Consider the following 17,945-nt stretch of genomic DNA (forward strand, 5'->3'; position numbering starts at 1 on the left):
AGACCATCCTTTCCTGTGAGGGATAGCCTGGGAGGTGTCTGGCCCCACCCTCAAAAAACTGTCACCTCCCAGAGAGAAGAGGCCCCGTGCACCTGAGAGCAGGGCTACCTTGGTTTGTGGGGGTCTCCCTTGGTGGGGGTGAAGGCAGCCGGCTTTGGCCAGAGTCTAGAACCTGGGGATCCCTAAAGGTTTCAGGAGCTGGGACAATATTCCCGAAAGACTCTTCAAAGTATCTCAGCTCCTGGCCCACAGCAGGTACTCAAGATGTGGTTAAACAAGAGGGTAATGGAAAAAGATCTGGTAAGCGGTTAGAACCCTGGGATCCGGTCCCAGCTTAGTAAAAATGAGTCCTTGAACTAGTCACTTGTTCTCTTTGAACCTCAGTTTCTTTTTTAAATTTTATTCTTATTTATTTAGTTATTTATTTTGGGACAGGGTCTCACTCTGTCTCCCTGGCTGGAGAGCAATGGCGTAATCTCTGCTCATTGCAACCTCTACCTCCCAGGCTCAGGTGATCCTCCCACCTAAGCCTCCTGAGTAGCTGAAACTACAGACACGTGCGTGCCACCACACTTGGCTAATTTCTGTATTTTTTGTAGAGATGGGGTTTCGCCATGTTGCTCAGGCTGGTCTCAAACTCCTGGGCTCAAGCGATCTGCCCACCTTGGCCTCCCAGTGCTGAGATTGCAGGTGTAAGCCACCACGCCTGGTCAAGCCTCAGTTTCTGTAACTGAAAAACAGGTATCAAAAAAATCCCTGGTTATCTGATTCTCAGGGTAAGTGTCAAATGAGAACAAGTGAGAGTGCTTTCAAATAGTAAAAGACAATGATCTCTTGGAAGGAGGGAAGACTGGATGCCCTCCCTTTGGGGATGCAGCCTTCAAGCCCCTCCCCAGGGACCCTCAGGAAGATGAGGTTGAATGGATTTTGCAAGCTGGTCAAACTAGAGGGGGATGGGAGGGGCAGCTCAGCAGGGTAATTTCTGATGCAGGGGGAGGAAGCTGGGCAGGGCGTGGGGGGAGGACTCACGCTAGGCAGGAAGGCTTGGAATAGAATCTCAGCTACGCCTGGTATTTCCCAGCCCTGGGCCCCCTCCCCTACCACCCTCTGGGGCCCACCCCACATTCCTTTCCCAGAGGAAATGGGGGAGGGAGCGGAGAGGCTCCCCAGGCCTGGAGGATCATTTATTCAAGCTACATAACCTTTGAGGCCCCACTGTGTGCACTCTCCCCATGAAGTCCCCACAGAGGCAGCTGGGTGTGGAGGTGGTGGGGGTGGGGAAAGAAGGTGTGGTTTGTGTTGGAGGAATCTGTTACCTCCTTGGCTGGGCCTTGCTCCCCTGCCAGGTTAGAGGGCAGGAAATGGACATTGTATATGGTTGATCCTTTCCAAGGTCTCTGCAGTCTGAACACAGAAAACCCATGTTGCGTCTCCACCTCTCTCCTCCCTGCTGCCCCAGAACCCTCAGCGGTTTTGAATTCCGCAGAGGTGGATTCTTGATCTGGGCACACAGCAGCACCTGTTGGCCATCAGAGGCTCCATGGGGGATGAGAGGGGAGAGTTACTCCATTTCCTCAGAACCAGGGACTGGACTAGCAGCAAGAGGAATGCAAGTTAGGTACCTGGAAGGACTTACTGGCTGCTTGCTGGGAGGAGAGGCCAGACTTGGAGCTGAAGACATCTGGTTGCCCTCCGCTTGGGGCCCCAGAGTCTGACATGGCTGGGGACATCTTGATGGTGGTTCCAGCTGGTCTAGGAGGGTCTGGCCTTTGGAGAGTATGACGGAGTCACAGGGCAGGGCAGGGCAGGGCAGGAGTGGTCCCGACACCGAATCCTTAGTTTTCTAGCGATGGAAGTGGGGCGGGAGAGGGTGCCGATGGAGATGGCGCGTGCTGCTCTCCCCGGCTGCAGTCCTTTCCCGCTCTCCCGCTAAGCTCTCCTGACTCAGCTCGTGGCAGCCTCACTCTTCCCATCTGGCTTCCGCCAGGGTGGGGGTGGGGGGTCCAGCTCCTGCACGGAGGGGGAGCCCAGCAAACAGCAAACAGGAAACAGGAGAACAAAACCAGCTCCCTGGCTGACACAGGCAGCCGCCCCCACACGCCTCACCCTCACCCTTCCTCTCTCTTCCTTCTCCCTCCCTTGATCCCGACCTCCCTCGTGGTCCGCTCTTCTCCCTTCCCCCTCCCCTCCCACCTCTGTCCCCTAGGCTCCCTTCCCGTCCCTTTGCTTCTCCACCTTCTGACACTTTGTTGTCTGCTCCCTTCCCCTCCCTCTGCCCCCAGGCCCCTCCCCATCTCTGCCCCTCCATCTCCCACCCCCCACCCCCTTTCTGGATTTCCTACCTCCCCATTGGGCCACCCTCCCGCAGGTTCTTGCTGGGGACAGTGGATGGTGGAATGGGAGGGAAGGGGAGCAGCGTCTGCTTGGTGCTCCCTTCTGGTAGCTGCCCCAAAAAGGCCCAACCCTTATGACGCTTCCTCCTGGACTCCTCCTAGATTCGGGAGTGGGGTTGGGCTGGAGCTGCCCCGCTTTCCTGGCTGCTGGCAGGGATTTGGGTGTAGGATAGAAGTTGGGATGAGGGGCCCTGGGGTTGGAGTCCTGGTGCTGCCATAACAAGCTGGGTGCTCTTGGACCTCAGTTTCCTTCTCTACAAATGAGGCCACAGAAATGGCCCCGGGCCACAGCAAGTGGCTGTGGTGATATTGTTGGTGAACAGTCAAGTGGGCTAGAAATGGTGATGGTGATTACACATCCACTAGCCAAGGCCTCTGCTAGCCCCACCCGGATGGGGCCTGGGAAGAGCAAGAGCCAGGAAGGCGAGCAGGGCAGGGGCTAGCACAACATGGCGCTTCCTGTCTGGCTCACATGGCAGGGGGTGGGAGAGGAGGCAGCTTTGAATGATTGTCAGCTTGTGGTGACCCTGTAGGTACAGCTAATGGGTAGGGAGTCCTGGGAAGAAGGGTGGTTCCCACGGGGGTGTTGGGGACTCCACCTGCTCTTAAGGGTGTGTGGCTGTCACTCTGTGCAGGGCAGTGTGTGTAGCACTCTAGGGGCTGTGGCATCCATGCCTGGAGTGCCTGAGCTGTGCAGTGTGTGCGTGGCATCTGTCACGTTGTGAGGGTCCCTGTGGATTATGTGTGGAGTGCGTGGGTGGGTAAATGTGGGTCTGGCGTGCTTGCACATGCATCTCTCTGAGTGTGTGGACCGTATACACTTGGGCGGATGTCTGAGGTGTGTGTATACGATGTGGAAGAGTGTCCTGTGTGTAGGGGGGGATAGTGTGTTTCTGGGGTATGTCCACATAGGGTGAGTGTGTGTCGGCAGGTGGATGTGTGTGATGCGGGTCTGTACAGAGTGGGTAGGGTGTGCAGCAGAGTGAGGGACACCTGGAGCATGTGTGACTGTTTCTCTGGGTGCATGGGGCTGATACGCGCGCGTATGCGTGTGTGTGTGTGTGTGCGCGCGTGCTGGAAGGGTGCAAGGTGTGCGGGCCGGGGGAGAGTGCGTGTCTGGGTCGAGGGCTGCCGTCTGCGTGTGAGGGTGCGAGGGTGTGGTCGTGCGGGGGACTGTGTAGTGCCCTGGCGTGTGGGGTGTGAGTGTGAGATCTGGGCGGCCGCGGACAGGGGCCGCCCCGGAGGGGGAGGCGTCAGCCCTGCGAGACTCGCGGGCGTGTCGGGGCTCGGGCGCCTTCAGCCGGGAGGCGCGGAGCCGCTCCAGCCGTCCTGCCGCCGTCCGCGCGGGCCGTCCGTCCCTTCGGGGCCCCCGGGCCCCGGGCCCGCGGCTCCGGGGGGCGGGCGGGGACCCCCGGGGCCCACCGGCCGCCCGGGTGGTCGAGGACGCCGTCTGCCGGGCGCCTAGCAGCGGCCCCGAGCCCCTGCGCGGCGCGCGCGGCTCCGGAAGCCCGGCCTGGGGCGTACTGGGGCCGAGGCGGTGGCCGGGCCCGGGAGCCCCCGCCGGCCGCGGAGCTGGTGGGCAGCGCCGTGTGGCGCGTGGAACGCGCGGGGGCCGGGGGCTGGCGCTGGGAGCGCGCCGTCGGCGTGGACTGCAGCGCCCCGGAACCGCGCTGCCTCTGGCTGCCCTGTCTCAGCCACAGCGACCGCCGCGCGCCCGGGCCGCGCCGGGCCAGGGTGAGCGCCGCGGGGCCGGGGCCGGGGCAGGCCTTGTCGGGGTCTGAGTGGGACTGGGTCACCAATTCCCTGCGGCCTTTGAGCTGTGTGCGCCCTGCATTCCAGGACTGATGCCCCTGGAGCGGGGAGTGAGTGAGGCGCTTGAGAGACGGGGCTGAGGGTGGCAGGATTTGTGGCTTGGAGCTCTGCCAGGGCTTCTGGGATGACAACCCCCAGTCTGGGTTGAGGCCTCCAGGGGGCTCAGCCCTCTCGGTTTCCAGGCAGTGGAAGGATGGAAGGGACCAGAGCGTTTGAAGAGACGCTGGGGCTTCTAGGAATCCCAGAGGGTGTGGGTAGGCAGGGACCCCGAGTCCGAGGCAGGCAGAGGCACCACTGAATGGAGCAGGGCACACGATCCACCCCACCCCTGGTAGGGGACCCGGACACGGCACACGAGGGTTTCCTAGTGGGCAGAGGAGGCTGAGTGGCAGACGGGCCCCTGCAGGTAGTGAGTGCTCTCAGGGCTGACAGGGCTGGGCTGGGGGACTGCCGTGTTTCTCATGTCCGGGATGGACCAGGCTGGTGTGAGTCACAGTGGGCGCCATGCCCGGCCTGAACACTGTGCTCCCTGCGATGACCTCTTTATGCCCCTGGGGGGAGGAGCAGGGCTCCTGGGTTCTAGTTTCTAGTGCTGCCAACCCACCACGTGTCCACCTCTGCCTAATTTGTGGCCTAAGGCCGTCTGCCCTGCTGTCACCATCAGCTGGTATTTTTGGACGTCTCTTTCTTTCCTGACATGAGGGTGGGAGTGTTTGGAAATAGATCCAGGCCAGGAGAATTTAATCAGCAATGTCCCTGTGTCCCCTGAGCGACTCCCTCTCAGTCCCCTTGTCTCTGTGCCTAAGTCAGAGAGGCAGAGCTGTGTGTGTGTGTGAGCTGTGCACCTTTCTAGTTGTTATCAATGGCTCCGTCTCTGTTTTTTGCACCTATCACCTCCCCCACCTCAAGATGAGAACAAGACTCAGTTCTGTCCCAGGTCACAGGGGAGGAGAGGAGACAGGCATGTATTATAGCATGAAGGACTGAGGTTAAGCAAGGAAGAACTTCCCACAGGGGAGATGCCAGCTCTGGCTCTTGATGGGTGTCCTGGTGTCTCTTCTTCAAGCAGGTGTGTGGTAGCTGACATTCTGAAGAGCCTAGTTGGAAGAGGTGGGAGGAAGGGGACTGGAAGGAAGGAACAGAGGAAAGGGAGAGGTAGAGATAAGGGAGGGAATGCTGGTAGTGCTTGGTGAGGAGGGGACCCGGAGAGGAAGGCATGCCTCCTGCCCTGGATTACATGCAGGCCCTCCCAGGGAGCAGCCCCCCCGAGGCAGCTGGCAGCTCCAGGCAGGATGTGTGCTGGGGGAGGGGCGGGGAGCGTGCGGGGACCTGTCCCAGCCACTTCTCGTCACTGAGGCAGCTGGTGGCTTGAACCTTAATCCAGGACAGCAGCAAAACAATGGGCCCTGCAAACAGCCTCAGCTCTGAGCCTGGGTGGGGGACAGGCAGGGGGCAGCCCACACTGGGGAGGAGCAGGGGCTTCTGGTAGGAGAGGGCAGTTGGTGAGGGGACCCCCAGACCCTTTTCGCTCCCTGATCAGTTCCTTGCCAGGTCAGCAGAGATGGGAAATCCGGGGGATTTCAGACCTCAGCAGAATTCCCAGAGAATTTTCTCCTCTGGGCTCCCCAGGCCCCTGTGGGGGTGCGGGGCACCGTGGGAGAGGCTAGGCTAAAGCTACAAGTGGAAGATGCTGGACTACCCCTGATGTCAAAACCCCTGCTGAGACCTCCTGGACTGGGGGTCTTCCAGCTTTTGCATGGCCCCTGTCTGGCAGGGGGGCACTCATAGCCTCATCTGGGTAGTTTTCCAGACTGTATAGGATTAGAACAGTTTAGAACGGTCTGTCTCCCTTGCCTGGAGCTCCACTCAGCCTCTTGTATATTCCGCCTGGCTCTGTCCCCTGGGGCTGTATGAAGCAGGCCTATTGCCTATTGTCTCTGTCACATTTTTCTTTAATCTTCTGAGATTGGAGGATCTAGCCTCTTCCCCAGACCTGCTCGACAGCAGCCAGGCTCTCCCCCATGCGGAAATCCTTAGCAGAGGGCAGCTGTCTCTCTCCACTGGGTGCGTGGACAGGAGGGTGGATGGTCCATGAATGAACTTCTTGGCATCAGGACATTTGAGTGGCAGATGTTTTTGAGCTTTCTCCAGCTATGAAAAGGGGACAAAAGGAGATGTTGCTAGTGAAGCGGGAGCTCCTCACTCCAGAATTGATGAGCTTCTTCCTCCACACCCAGCCCCTCAGCCTTTCTCCTGTCAGCTGATGCCTCCTGCCTGGTGCCGAGGAGGAGTTGAGGGGAGTAAGGAGTGTTGGTGGTGGGGGCTTCTTGCCCTCTGAGGGGCTTGGACTAGGGGCAACATAGAGGTTAGGCCACATGATGTTATGGATTTAAGAGTCCTCTAGGGGGCCTCTTGGCTTTTCAAGCAGCTTCTCCGTCTCTCCCATCTTCCCCAGTTGGGCTCCGTGAGCACCATCCATCTGACACCCTCCTGTCACCCGCCTTCCCTCTCTGTGTCCCAAAGGGAGCCCTGTCTCAGGCACTGTTTTCTTCTTGCCCCAGAAACAGACCTGTGTGCCCCCTCCAAATTTGTCTTCAGACACCCTCTGCCACATCATCTTGGAGAATCCTGAGAATTTTGGGAGGTCTGACAGGAGGCTTTAGTGTCTCTGAAACCTGCGGCCTTTTTTTTTTTTTTTTTTTTGAAATGAAGTCTCGCTCTGTCGCCCAGGCTGGCTCTCAGTTCACTGCAACTTCTCCCTCCTGGGTTCAAGCGATTCTCCTGCCTCAGCCTCTTGAGTAGCTGGATTACAGGCGCCAGCCACCATGCCCGGCTAATTTTTGTATTTTTGGTAGAGACAGGGTTTCACCATGTTGGTCATGCTGGTCTCAAACTCGCCTTGGTCTCCCAAAGTGCTGGGATTACAGGTAGAGACAGGGTTTCACCATGTTGGCCAAGGCTGGTCTCCACCCACCTTGGCCTCCCAAAGTGCTGGGATTACAGGTGTGAGCCACCGCGCCCAGCCACCCCAAGCCTTTCTGGTGAACCAACCAGGCCTCTGGGCTGGGCTCTGGAGCCTCAGGAAGTCCCTTCAGGTGTCTGATGTCCAGTCCGCTCCCTCTTGGTTCTTGGTCCCCCCTGTGTTCCTGCTGCTGTTCTTGAAGGATGCGTGTGTGCCGGTCTGCTGTGCATGTGTGTGTCTGCATGTCTGTGATGCATGCGTCTGTATGTGCATTGTGTGTGCAGGACTTTGATTCTGTACAACTCTGTGCATATCTATGTGTCTACATAAGTGTGCACGTGTGTACTCATTTGTGTGTGTGTGTGTCTGTGTGTCTGCATATTTGCACATGCTTGTCTGTATGTTTGTGGTATGTTCCATCTGCATGAGTGTATGTGGCTGGGGCTGTGTCTGCATAAGTATATGTCTATCTGGGAGGGCACGTATGTGTGCATGTGTGTGTGTGAGACTGTGCATGAGCTAAGACAACGACAGGCACTTCCTGGGCAAGAAGGCTGTATCCAGGGTCCTGCACATAGTAGGTGCTCAGTGAACATTTGCTGAACTCAGCTGAACTGAACTGAATGAACTTGCTTCAGTGAGTTATTTTCCTGAGGGCAAAGACGTTATGAGGGGACTGAGGGGAAAGGAAAGAAGGAAAAAGCTATTGGGCTGATGAAGGTGGGAGAGTAAGGAAGGGGTGAGGAGGAGGTCATGGGCAGGGAGGATGCCTGGCAACCCTAGGGCGAAAGACCCCTTCTGGTGCCCCTCCGGTCCTGCGGGCTGCAGGAGGTGGTGCAAACAGCCAGAAGTGTCAGCCACACGGGCGCTCAGCCTGGCCTCCCTGTCTCCCACAGCTGCCACTGGGCCCAAGAGATGGGTGCTCTCCTAGGCGCCCCTTCCCCTGGCAGGGGCCGAGGACGCTGCTGCTGCACAAAAGTCCCCAGGACGGCTTTGGCTTCACTCTGCGCCACTTCATCGTGTACCCACCCGAGTCGGCTGTGCACTGCAGCCTGAAGGTATGCCCGGCTCGCCACTGTCCTGGTCTGGGGAAGCTTTCGTGACGGAGGGAGACTCTTTTGTGCCAGTCCCCTTCATGGTCCTTTCACCCTCTCAGAGAAGCAGTCCTTCCTGGGGTCCGGCCTGACTCCCTTCTGCTGTGGCCTGGGGAGGAGGACTGCAGGGAGGCAGTGCCAGCCTTGGCTGGGTTATTTGCACTGTGTGACCGTGGACAGATACTTTAATCACTGTGGCCTGGGTCTTCTCAGGAGACAGGGAGGGTTGGCTGGTGCAGGTCAAGGACCTTGCAGGTGGGCAGCCAGGATGCTCACCTCACACCCCCAGACGCTTGTCTCTGGCAGGTGAACAGTTGTCTGGGATTTCCTGGGACCCCTGATCTACCGGCTGCTTCTGAGCTGGGGTTGCTCCTCCCCTCTCCAGCGTGAGCTCTCAGGGGCCTAGCACACCTGTGGGAGCCCTCCCAGCATGCCCCCGGCCCCAGCTGGCCACAGCTCAGTGCGCTGGAAAGAGACCCAGGCTGGGACACAGGAGCCCAGAGTTCCAGTCCTGGGACAACTCCTCACTCATTGTGAATTTGGGGCCGCCTCCCCATCTCTGGGCTCCATTTCTCCTGCTGGAACCTGAGGACATTTATCAACTTGACCCCTCAGAGTCCCTCCTGCCCTAATGTAAACGTTGTGTTCTCTGAGTCCAGGAACGAGGGGTCCTGACCCCAATCCAAGGCTGTGAGCTAGGGGGAGGGGTCCCTGACAGCGAAGCAGAAGTGTGGGAAGGAGACAGAAGGGGCCCCAGGGAGCAACCAAAGCCCCCGACTAGGGCTCTGCTCCCATCACCACTTTTCCAGCAGGGGGAGGCATTGATTTTGGAGTCAATGAACCCCTCTATCCACTTTCCCTAGGACTGGGATCTGCCTGCACAGCTACTGGGGGACTCTCCCTTGGTCCCACCTATCAGAGAACCAAACAGGGGACTTCACTGTCTGTGTTCGTGTGCTCACATGTCTCTCTGTGTGCACCACGTGCTGGCCATGGACGTGCATGTGTGTATCTCTCTCTGTGTGCATATAGTGTCTGCAAATACATGTCATGTATACATGTAGCTGTGCAGCTCTCACATGCATGCCGGAAGCTCTGGGGCTCCTGCATAACTGTTCTTATTGGCTACAGCTGTGCTTAAGAACATAAGTGGGGGCTGACGGTGTGTGGAGGGGGCACAGACCCCTACTTCATGCCCAAGGACACCAGCCCCTTAGTTCTCCGGAACCCCCAGTACTTCCTTCACTCTTTCCCCAGAATGCCCCTCCTTCTGCCCCCCTAGCATCTTCTCTTAGGGGACCCTGCTGAAGCGTGACAGCATAGGGTCTAGGGCTGGAAGACCTAGGGCCGGGCAAGCCAGGGACAAGCTGCCTCTCCTTTCCAGAACCTGCCCAGGGCTGGGAGGGGCCTTTGGCCTGGAGGCGGGAGGAGGCTGTGTTCTCCCGTCCTTCATGCTGCTGCCTGGCAGCCTGCAGGGAGCTCAGCCGTCCAAATGCATCTGTCTGCCTCTGCCACCCTCTCACAGTGCTGTCAGCTTGCATCAGCCAGAGTGCACCCCACATGGGAGGATGGGGGCAGAGTGCTTGCTCCCCAGAAGGGCCCAGCAGCTTTCCTGTGACCCACCCTGTCCTCGTTGGGGTGCCACAGAGGCCTGGGTTCCAGCCCTGGCTCTGCCACTGAGTCTCTGAGTGGCCTTGAACACACCATACCCTGCGAGCTATACAATGGGTACATGTGTGGAGAGGGTTAGAAGAGATGATGCTGAAGGTCCCATCCAGCTCTAAAATGCCACATCCAGCTGACTTAGCCTGTTCCTCTGACCTCCATGCCCTCCTTCCTCGTTGCCCCACAAAGTCTAGTGCCATCACCTACCAGGGTGATCCCAGAGGCCTCCCAGTGGATCCCCTTGACACCCTGCACCCAGGTGTCAGAATCCTCTCCCCTAACTCTCATTTTCACCTCCGCTCTCTCTCACAGAAGAACTTCCATTGGCTCCCTCTTTCTGTCCTATAAGCCTGAGTGCTTTAGCCTGAGTATTGTCACTTGTTGGTGTTGACTTTCTCCTTTAACTCAGCGATTCAGCCCTTCGTGTGCTGTGAGCGCTTATCCCTGATAGCCAGTGTCTGCACACCCCGCCTCCCTTGTGCACAATGCCTTCTCCCCGCCACCCTCAGATGTCTTTGAGTCCCCTCCCCAGGAGGACTCTAATCAATCCTCCCCTTGGCGTTCCCTGGAGCTGATAGCTGTAGTTTGCGCTTGTCATGTGACTGCCCTGGTCTTCTGTGTGATGAGCCTGTGTGATGCCTCCCTCGTTGGGTGGGGAGCTCCCCCACGGAAGGGGTCTTGGGTCACTTGTTGGACTGCAGGTTCCCCGATGGTTAGGGTGTTGAGGCGATGGGAGCACATGTCACTGGGGAACTTGGCCTCAGACTTGGTGCCCCTCGGACACCCCTCCCGCACCCTCCCCTGCTGGGCTACTTGGGAGGAGATAAGGGGTGGCGGGAACCTGAAGGGGCCCTGCCCACTGGAGCTGGGCCACCCCTGGCTGCTGAGGGCTGGACTGACGCCCACACCCACTCCTCTGTTCCCTGCAGGAGGAAGAGAATGGAGGCCGTGGAGGAGGTAAGGGAGGACTGGCGGGCGCTGGACCTGCACGGGGACTCCTCTTCCAGCTCCTGTCTCCCTGTCCTCCCACAAGACCGCCTGTCCTTTTCTGTGCCCCCCTCCCTTGACTCCTGTTCCTGCCTTTGCTCCTGTCTGTGCCCCTGGTCTGGCCCCCTCTGGGTGCCTTTTCCTCACTCTCTCTGTCCTCCCCCTTTCTTTTCGCACATTTGTCTCCCTTGGGCGTTTCCTTCACAGAAGTTTGCTGAGCTCGGCGCACTGTGGGCGGCACTCTGGGGCACAGATGGGTGTCTGCCACCTGGCCCCTGCCCTCAAGCTGCTCCCAGCCTAGAACAAGGCGGCAGGGCAGGGCTGCAGGGCCTGGGGGCTGGTGGTGGGAGCGCTGAGCAAAGGCTGTCCTTGGAGGCAGAGACAGTGGAGTCCTGGTGGAAGTCAGGGGGCCCCCCAAGGTCTTTCTCTCATACGATGTGAGCCTGACTCCCCTTGCTGTGGCCCTTGCTTCCCAGAGGCCCCTGGCGGACATCCAGGCCCCCAGGGTATTCAAGGCAGAGCGCCTTCTCTGGCAGCCTTCCTGCTCTGCCACTGGGGCTTCTGCTGGGCAGCCATAGTACACTCCTGCATCCCCATCCAGAGGCCGTGGTGAGGGAGGAGCCTGCTGACCTAGAGCAGGCCCATTTCTCTGTTAGCTTAGAGTTAGCAGCACTTACGAGCAGAGGAGCTTTGTTGGGGTGCAATGCAATTTGTGCCCACCCTAGGGGCCTCGGATCTCTGCTTGGAGCCCCTGAGCCTGGGGAAGGGAGGAGGTGGGGGATGTGAGTATTGGGTGTCTTGCTGGGTCTGCGGGAGTGGGCATCCCTGCGAGGAGGGCGTCTGACCCTGCCACGTGTCTTCAGAACTGTTATGGCCTTTTGTATGGCACCCTTTCCTCTGTCTCATGACTTGTGTGTGCATGTGTGTGTGAGAATCTTCCTCCCCCACTGGACAGGGAGCTCTGGAAGGACAAGGGCTGTGCTTGTTCATCCTTTTTTTTCTTTTGCGATGGAGTCTTGCTCTATCACCCAGGCTGGAGTGCAGTGATGCGATCCGGGCTCACTGCAACCTCCACCTCCCGGGTTCAAGCAATTCTCCTGCCTCAGCCTCCTGAGTAGCTGGGATTATAGGTGCCCGCCACCGCACCCGGCTCATTTTTGTATTTTTTAGTAGAGACAGGGTTTCACCATGTTGGCCAGGCTGGTCTTGAACTCCTGACCTCACGATCTGTCTGTCTCGGCCTCCCAAAGTGCTGGGATTACAGGCGTGAACCACCGCACCCGGCCTTTTATTTTTTTTGAGACAGAGTCTTACTCTGTCACCCAGGCTGGAGTGCAGTGGCACAATCCCGGCTTACCACAACCTCTGCCTCCCAGGTTCAGGTGTTTCTCCTGCCTCAGCCTCCTGAGTAGCTGGGATTACAGGCGCGCGTGCCACCACCCCCAGCTAATTTTTGTATTTTTAGTAGAGATAGGGATTCACCATATTGGGGAGGCTGGTCTCGAACTCCTGACCTCGAGTGATCCACCCGCCTTGGCCTCCCAAAGTACCGGGATTACAGGCATGAGCCACCGCGCCTGGCCTGTTCATCCTTTTTAGTGTAGTTTTTAGCACATGAAGAGGACACAGGAGGTGTTTACGGAGTGACTCTTTGTGTGTCCCCATAGGTTTTCTTTCTCCCAGGTCTGTGTCCTCCTGTCGGGTTCTGTGCCTCCATGGGCCTGTCCAGTGTCCCCGTGGATGTTTGGGCCTGGGCATGTTTGTGACCGGGCGAGTGCAATCATTCTCTGAGTGTGTGTCCCCTGTGTGTGTAGCTGTGCATGGGTGTGACCTTCAGCAGCCACCCCCAGCTAACCTGGTTGATGCCCACCAGGACCCTCCCCCCGGCACCGCCTGGAGCCCATGGACACCATCTTTGTCAAGAATGTGAAGGAAGACGGCCCTGCCCATAGGGCGGGGCTTCGCACAGGTGAGCTGGCCCGGTTACCTGGGCTCTACTTTCTACCTTCTGGCTAGGATTTGATTCTCGGATCCAGGTGTTGGGGAAGCTCCTGTCCCCACAGTGTTAGCCATGCCTGGTACAGGGGTTCTCAGGTGGGGCCTTTGATGCCCCTTGGTCACCACTCATGCGCTCCTTGTCCCCAGGAGACCGGCTGGTAAAGGTGAATGGGGAAAGCGTCATTGGGAAGACCTACTCTCAGGTCATAGCTCTGATCCAGAATAGGTGAGTGCCCCTGACCCCTCGTCCCATATTATCTCCCCTCCCCTTTGCCCTGGGGATGCCCTGGAGACCAGGATCCCTTCCTCCCGGACCCTGTTCCTTGGCCCAGCCTGACGTTCTGCCTGTCTCTGTAGTGATGACACTCTGGAGCTGTCTATCATGCCCAAGGACGAGGACATCCTCCAGCTGGTGAGTCCGGCCCCTGTGGCCTGAGAGGAGACCCCTGAGCCCTGGGGCAGCACCGGCTCCCCTGGGAGGCAGAGAAGGAAGTGTTTGGAGGGCACAGGCCGACATTTCCCAATTGGGGATGCCAGGCCCCTCCCTAGGCTGGGGCTGGTTGTTGCTTCATTCGGAGCTGCTCTGTGCTGGGGGAGCGGGAAACATGGCCTTGGCAGGCAGGATTCCTGCCAGGGTATCTGGAAGGAGGGTGGCCCAGCAGGCTCTGCCAGCCTGGCACGTTCTTGTCAGCTCCTAGGAGAGATGCCTGTTCCCCGCGCCCCCTCCCTGCCTGGCCCTGAGTGAGGGTGTCTCTGGTGGGTGTGTCCACACAGGCACCGAGCACACATCGAACACTGCCCAGCACATCCCACCCCACCCACTGTCATGTGTACCACACAGTACCCGAGCAGCACACACAGGTACACAGCCACACAGCACAGCCCCACAGTCCCACCCTCTATATAGCACGAAGCACACCACAACACACACACAGCACCGGGCACGTGCCACAATACAGACAACCACACAAGCACCCACTGCCACAGTTCACCCTCACACAGTGAAGTGCACCACAACACACACCCACAAACATTAAAACACGACACACTCACCAGCCCCTTGGCTCCCTGCAGTACAAACAGCATAGTACCTCGCACACTCGGACCTCCACAACTACACACCCACGCCCCACTATCACAACATGTATGCCCGCAAACACCGCGGCATCCTCCTGCCCATCTCAGCACATGCGCCCACCCGTGTCACAGGACTCCAAATTTATACATTCGACACCTCAGCATACCTAGAAGACAGCATCCAGCCCGCCACACAGAGAGCGTGGCCCAGACACTGCATGAAGCAGGCCCTGCACTCCCAAGCATACCCTTCCACACACACACTCACACACTCACACACTCACACACTGCCTCTTTGTGCCTGGAGCCCCGGCGGTCTGCTCTGCCCAGTGCCCACCTCCCCGGTCTCATGGGTCCCAGCCAGATGGCGGCTTACTTGCCCCTGAGGTCACTGTCCCCGGGGAGGCCCTGGGAGCCGCTGTGCTGGCTTCTGCCTTGGACGCACTCTCGTAATCACTGTAATCACAGTGCCATGCCTGGCATGATGCCCCTCTGGAAACCTCCACCCCTGACCTCGATTGTCCCCTTGCTCTTCCTGGGGAGAGGGAGGAAGGAGGGGGGGCTCTGAGATGGACTGCTCACCCCAAGTCTCAAGGCCTTGCCTGTACAGCTCCCCCAGGCTGAGGCGAGGCCAGCTATGGGGGAGTGACAGGGCGGGACCCTAGGGTGTCCCCCACTCTCTCCAGCTGGCAGGGGCAAGGAGTGGGAAGGGCAGTAGCCTCAAGTTCTGCTGCCCAGGTTGGGGTGGGCTGGCAGCGCCAGATGTCAGCATCTGGGGGCCTCCACTGGCCCCCGCATCTCCACCAGCCGGAGGGTGGGGCCCAGGCATTCCTGTGGTTGGAAGCCAAGGCTGGAGGCCAATCGGGCCTCGGCAGCTGCTGACGCCACCACCGACGCGGCGAGGCCCCTCCACACCCATCCTCTCCTCCCTCCTCCTCCCGCCAGCCAGCCGAGAGAGAGCTGGGTGGGGGTGAGGGGGAGCCGCAGGGAGGGCAGACGCCACGCAGTGGTCAGTGGTGGGGGTTAGCCAGAGCTGGGGGCGGGCGGAGGCGGGCTGGGATGCTGCCACCGCCGTGATGATGCCGGGAACCTGGGGAGACGGCGGGATGGCAGGAGGGAGAGGTATGTGTGTACCGGCCCCTGTGCCAGCTGGAGGGGGCTGAGTGTGCGGGGGTGTGGTTTAGCTTGTCCTCATCACATGATGTTTGTGCCTGGGACTGGAGGTGTAGTTATTTGTGTGTGTTTCATTGTGTTTTACTGTGTGTGTGTGTGTGTGTGTGTGTCTGGGTGTGTATCTTCCGGTGTCTCCTCGTAGTGTGGTGTGTGTGTGTGTGTTTGGTTTCACCCTCCCACCCTTTGGTTGTTTGCCTTGAGTTAGGCTCCTGGGCAGCTCAGCAGGGGCCAGGCTGGGCCCAGGCCACAAGGCCGCTGTCCCTGGGAGCTGACTCCTTTTTTGGCTGGGCCTGGGCGCTGGCCCTGTCACTCCTTAGCAATGCAGCGTCAGCCTCAGCTCCCAGTGCCAAATTCCAGGCCCGGGGGTGGCAGAAGGTGGCTCAAGTCCCCTCCTTCAAGCCTGGCAGGAGGTGGGCAAACTCCTTCTCACCCCTGTGGCTCAGGAGCCAGCTTCCCATTCCCGGGGATGGAGGGACAGATGGGCTCTGCCAGCCTCTGCCCCACCCAGACACACCCCTAGCCGGCTTTCTTCTCTCATCTGCCACCTTGACTGGTCTCGGTGGGGTTTCCCGGCTCCACCCGAGGAGCTTTGGGCATTGGTGGACATAAGGGGGGCAGGCAGGCAGTGGAGGCCAGGACTGGGGGAGGACCCCAGGAAACAGATGCTGGAATGTTTGTGGCTAGGGCAGTCCTTGTCATAGTCTTAGCGAAATCCCACTTTTGCTGGAGTTTGCCTCTGTCTCAAAGGCTTCTTGCTTCTTCTTTGTTCTCTCCCTGGACATGCCCTTCCACCCCCACCCACTTATGCCGCCCCCTCTTTCCCCCCACCACTTGGTCCTCTCCCTTCATTCCCCTCCTGGGCTCCTTGACCTCCTCGGGCTGCCATTCCCCTACCCCGTGGGACTTGTCTGACCCTGCTTACCTGTCTCTGTGTCTCTGGCCAGGCCTACTCCCAGGATGCCTACCTGAAAGGGAACGAGCCGTATTCTGGAGAGGCCCGCAGCATCCCAGAGCCACCCCCGATCTGCTACCCCCGCAAGACCTATGCCCCTCCCACCCGGGCCTCCACCAGGGCCACTATGGTGCCTGAGCCCACCTCAGCACTGCCCAGTGACCCCCGGAGTCCTGCTGCCTGGAGTGACCCGGGGCTCCGTGTGCCACCTGCTGCCCGTGCCCACCTGGACAACTCTTCCTTGGGGATGAGCCAGCCCCGCCCCAGCCCTGGTGCCTTCCCCCACCTCTCCTCGGAGCCCCGGACGCCCCGTGCCTTCCCGGAACCTGGCAGCCGGGTGCCCCCCAGCAGACTGGAGTGCCAGCAGGCCTTGTCACACTGGCTGTCAAACCAGGTACCCCGCAGGGCGGGGGAGAGACGGTGCCCAGCCATGGCCCCCCGGGCCCGCAGTGCCTCCCAGGACCGGTTGGAGGAGGTGGCTGCCCCCCGCCCGTGGCCCTGCTCCACCTCCCAGGATGCTTTGAGCCAGCTGGGCCAGGAGGGCTGGCACCGAGCTCGCTCAGATGACTACTTGAGCCGGGCCACTCGTTCTGCCGAGGCACTGGGGCCAGGGGCACTGGTGTCGCCCCGTTTTGAGCGGTGTGGCTGGGCTTCCCAGCGTTCGTCTGCCCGCACCCCCGCCTGCCCAACTCGGGACCTGCCAGGGCCTCAGGCCCCGCCCCCGTCTGGCCTGCAGGGCCTGGATGACCTCGGGTACATCGGCTACCGGAGCTACAGCCCATCATTCCAGCGCCGGACCGGCCTCCTGCACGCGCTCTCCTTCCGGGACTCACCCTTTGGGGGGCTGCCTACCTTCAACCTGGCCCAGTCCCCTGCGTCATTCCCACCAGAGGCCTCCGAGCCACCCAGGGTTGTACGGCCAGAACCCAGCACCCGGGCCCTGGAGCCTCCTGTGGAGGATCGCCGCGATGAGGTGGTCCTGAGGCAGAAGCCCCCGACAGGCCGCAAGGTTCAGCTGACCCCCGCAAGACAGATGAACCTTGGATTTGGTGACGAGTCCCCAGAGCCAGAGGCCAGTGGGCGAGGGGAACGCCTGGGCAGGAAGGTGACCCCTTTGGCCACCACCGAAGACTCTCTGGCTTCCATCCCCTTTATTGGTGAGTGATGGTACATGTGGCTGTCCTGGAGGACTTAGCTGTCGGCTGTCTGTGTCCTGCTGTACCCCATCTGCCTGTCTACCATGGGCAGAACTCGGCTGGGTGCTGGTGGGATCATCTTGTTTCTCTGTCAATTCATTAATCTGTTCATCCATCCATCCATCTATTCTTCTATGTTTCCTTCTGTTCTCTGTCATCCTTTCTTCCATCCTACCTCTCATTCATTTATCCTTTCAGCATCTTTCCATACACTCTTTCTTTTCTCCCTCTTCCCATCCATCCATCCATCCATCATCTGTTCTTCCTTCCTTCTTTCCTTCCTCTCTCCCTCCTTTGTTCATTCATTTGTTCCATCCATTCATCCATCTATCCATCCATCTATTCTTCCTTCTTTCCTTCCTCTCTCCCTCCTTCTTTTGTTCATTTATTTGTTCCATCCTTTCTTCCACCCATTCATCCATCTTTCTTTCCTTTGACTCTTCCTTCCATTCTCCCATTCTTCCTTCCATCTTCCCTTTGTATCTTTCCCTCTTTGTCCCTTCCATCCACCCTCCATCCCTCCATCGACTCAACAGATATTTGTGTCAGGCCCTGTGCATGGCTCCATGCTCTCCTGGACTGGATGGTCCAGCAGAGGGTGGTGGACATGCAGGGACAATCCATTGGGATGGGCGT

At 59.2% G+C, this 17,945-nt stretch overlaps 1 protein-coding gene and 1 long non-coding RNA gene across 9 annotated transcripts in view; one reads left to right on the forward strand and one right to left on the reverse strand.

Moving 5' to 3' along the window:
- Positions 1 to 17,945, forward strand: part of ARHGAP23 (Rho GTPase activating protein 23) — a 94,734-nt gene that overhangs the window by 31,859 nt on the left and 44,930 nt on the right. For 5 of the 7 annotated variants that reach the window (XM_054456406.2, XM_054456405.2, XM_054456410.2 and 2 more), the window contains exons 2-7: positions 8,064 to 8,225; positions 10,856 to 10,883; positions 12,787 to 12,882; positions 13,059 to 13,137; positions 13,269 to 13,323; positions 16,106 to 17,270. In XM_054456406.2, the coding sequence (XP_054312381.1) occupies positions 8,064 to 8,225; positions 10,856 to 10,883; positions 12,787 to 12,882; positions 13,059 to 13,137; positions 13,269 to 13,323; positions 16,106 to 17,270 (1,585 nt within the window). Of the gene's footprint in view, positions 1 to 3,679; positions 4,128 to 8,063; positions 8,226 to 10,855; positions 10,884 to 12,786; positions 12,883 to 13,058; positions 13,138 to 13,268; positions 13,324 to 14,982; positions 15,111 to 16,105; positions 17,271 to 17,945 lie in introns of those variants that run through there. The other 2 variants (XM_054456407.2, XM_054456409.2) reach the window with 2 other exon arrangements.
- LOC129016749 (uncharacterized) lies at positions 365 to 3,457 on the reverse strand. 2 transcript variants are annotated; one of them, XR_008494945.2, is made up of 4 exons: positions 2,343 to 3,457; positions 1,637 to 1,843; positions 1,317 to 1,404; positions 365 to 730 (listed from the first exon to the last, which is right to left on the reverse strand). It is a non-coding gene; the product is annotated as an uncharacterized LOC129016749 (long non-coding RNA). The 2 variants fall into 2 exon arrangements; XR_010124760.1 differs by having other exon boundaries at positions 1,623 to 1,843; positions 2,343 to 2,450.

This window comes from Pongo pygmaeus, chromosome 19, assembly GCF_028885625.2.
Source record: "Pongo pygmaeus isolate AG05252 chromosome 19, NHGRI_mPonPyg2-v2.0_pri, whole genome shotgun sequence".
NCBI lineage: Eukaryota > Metazoa > Chordata > Mammalia > Primates > Hominidae > Pongo > Pongo pygmaeus.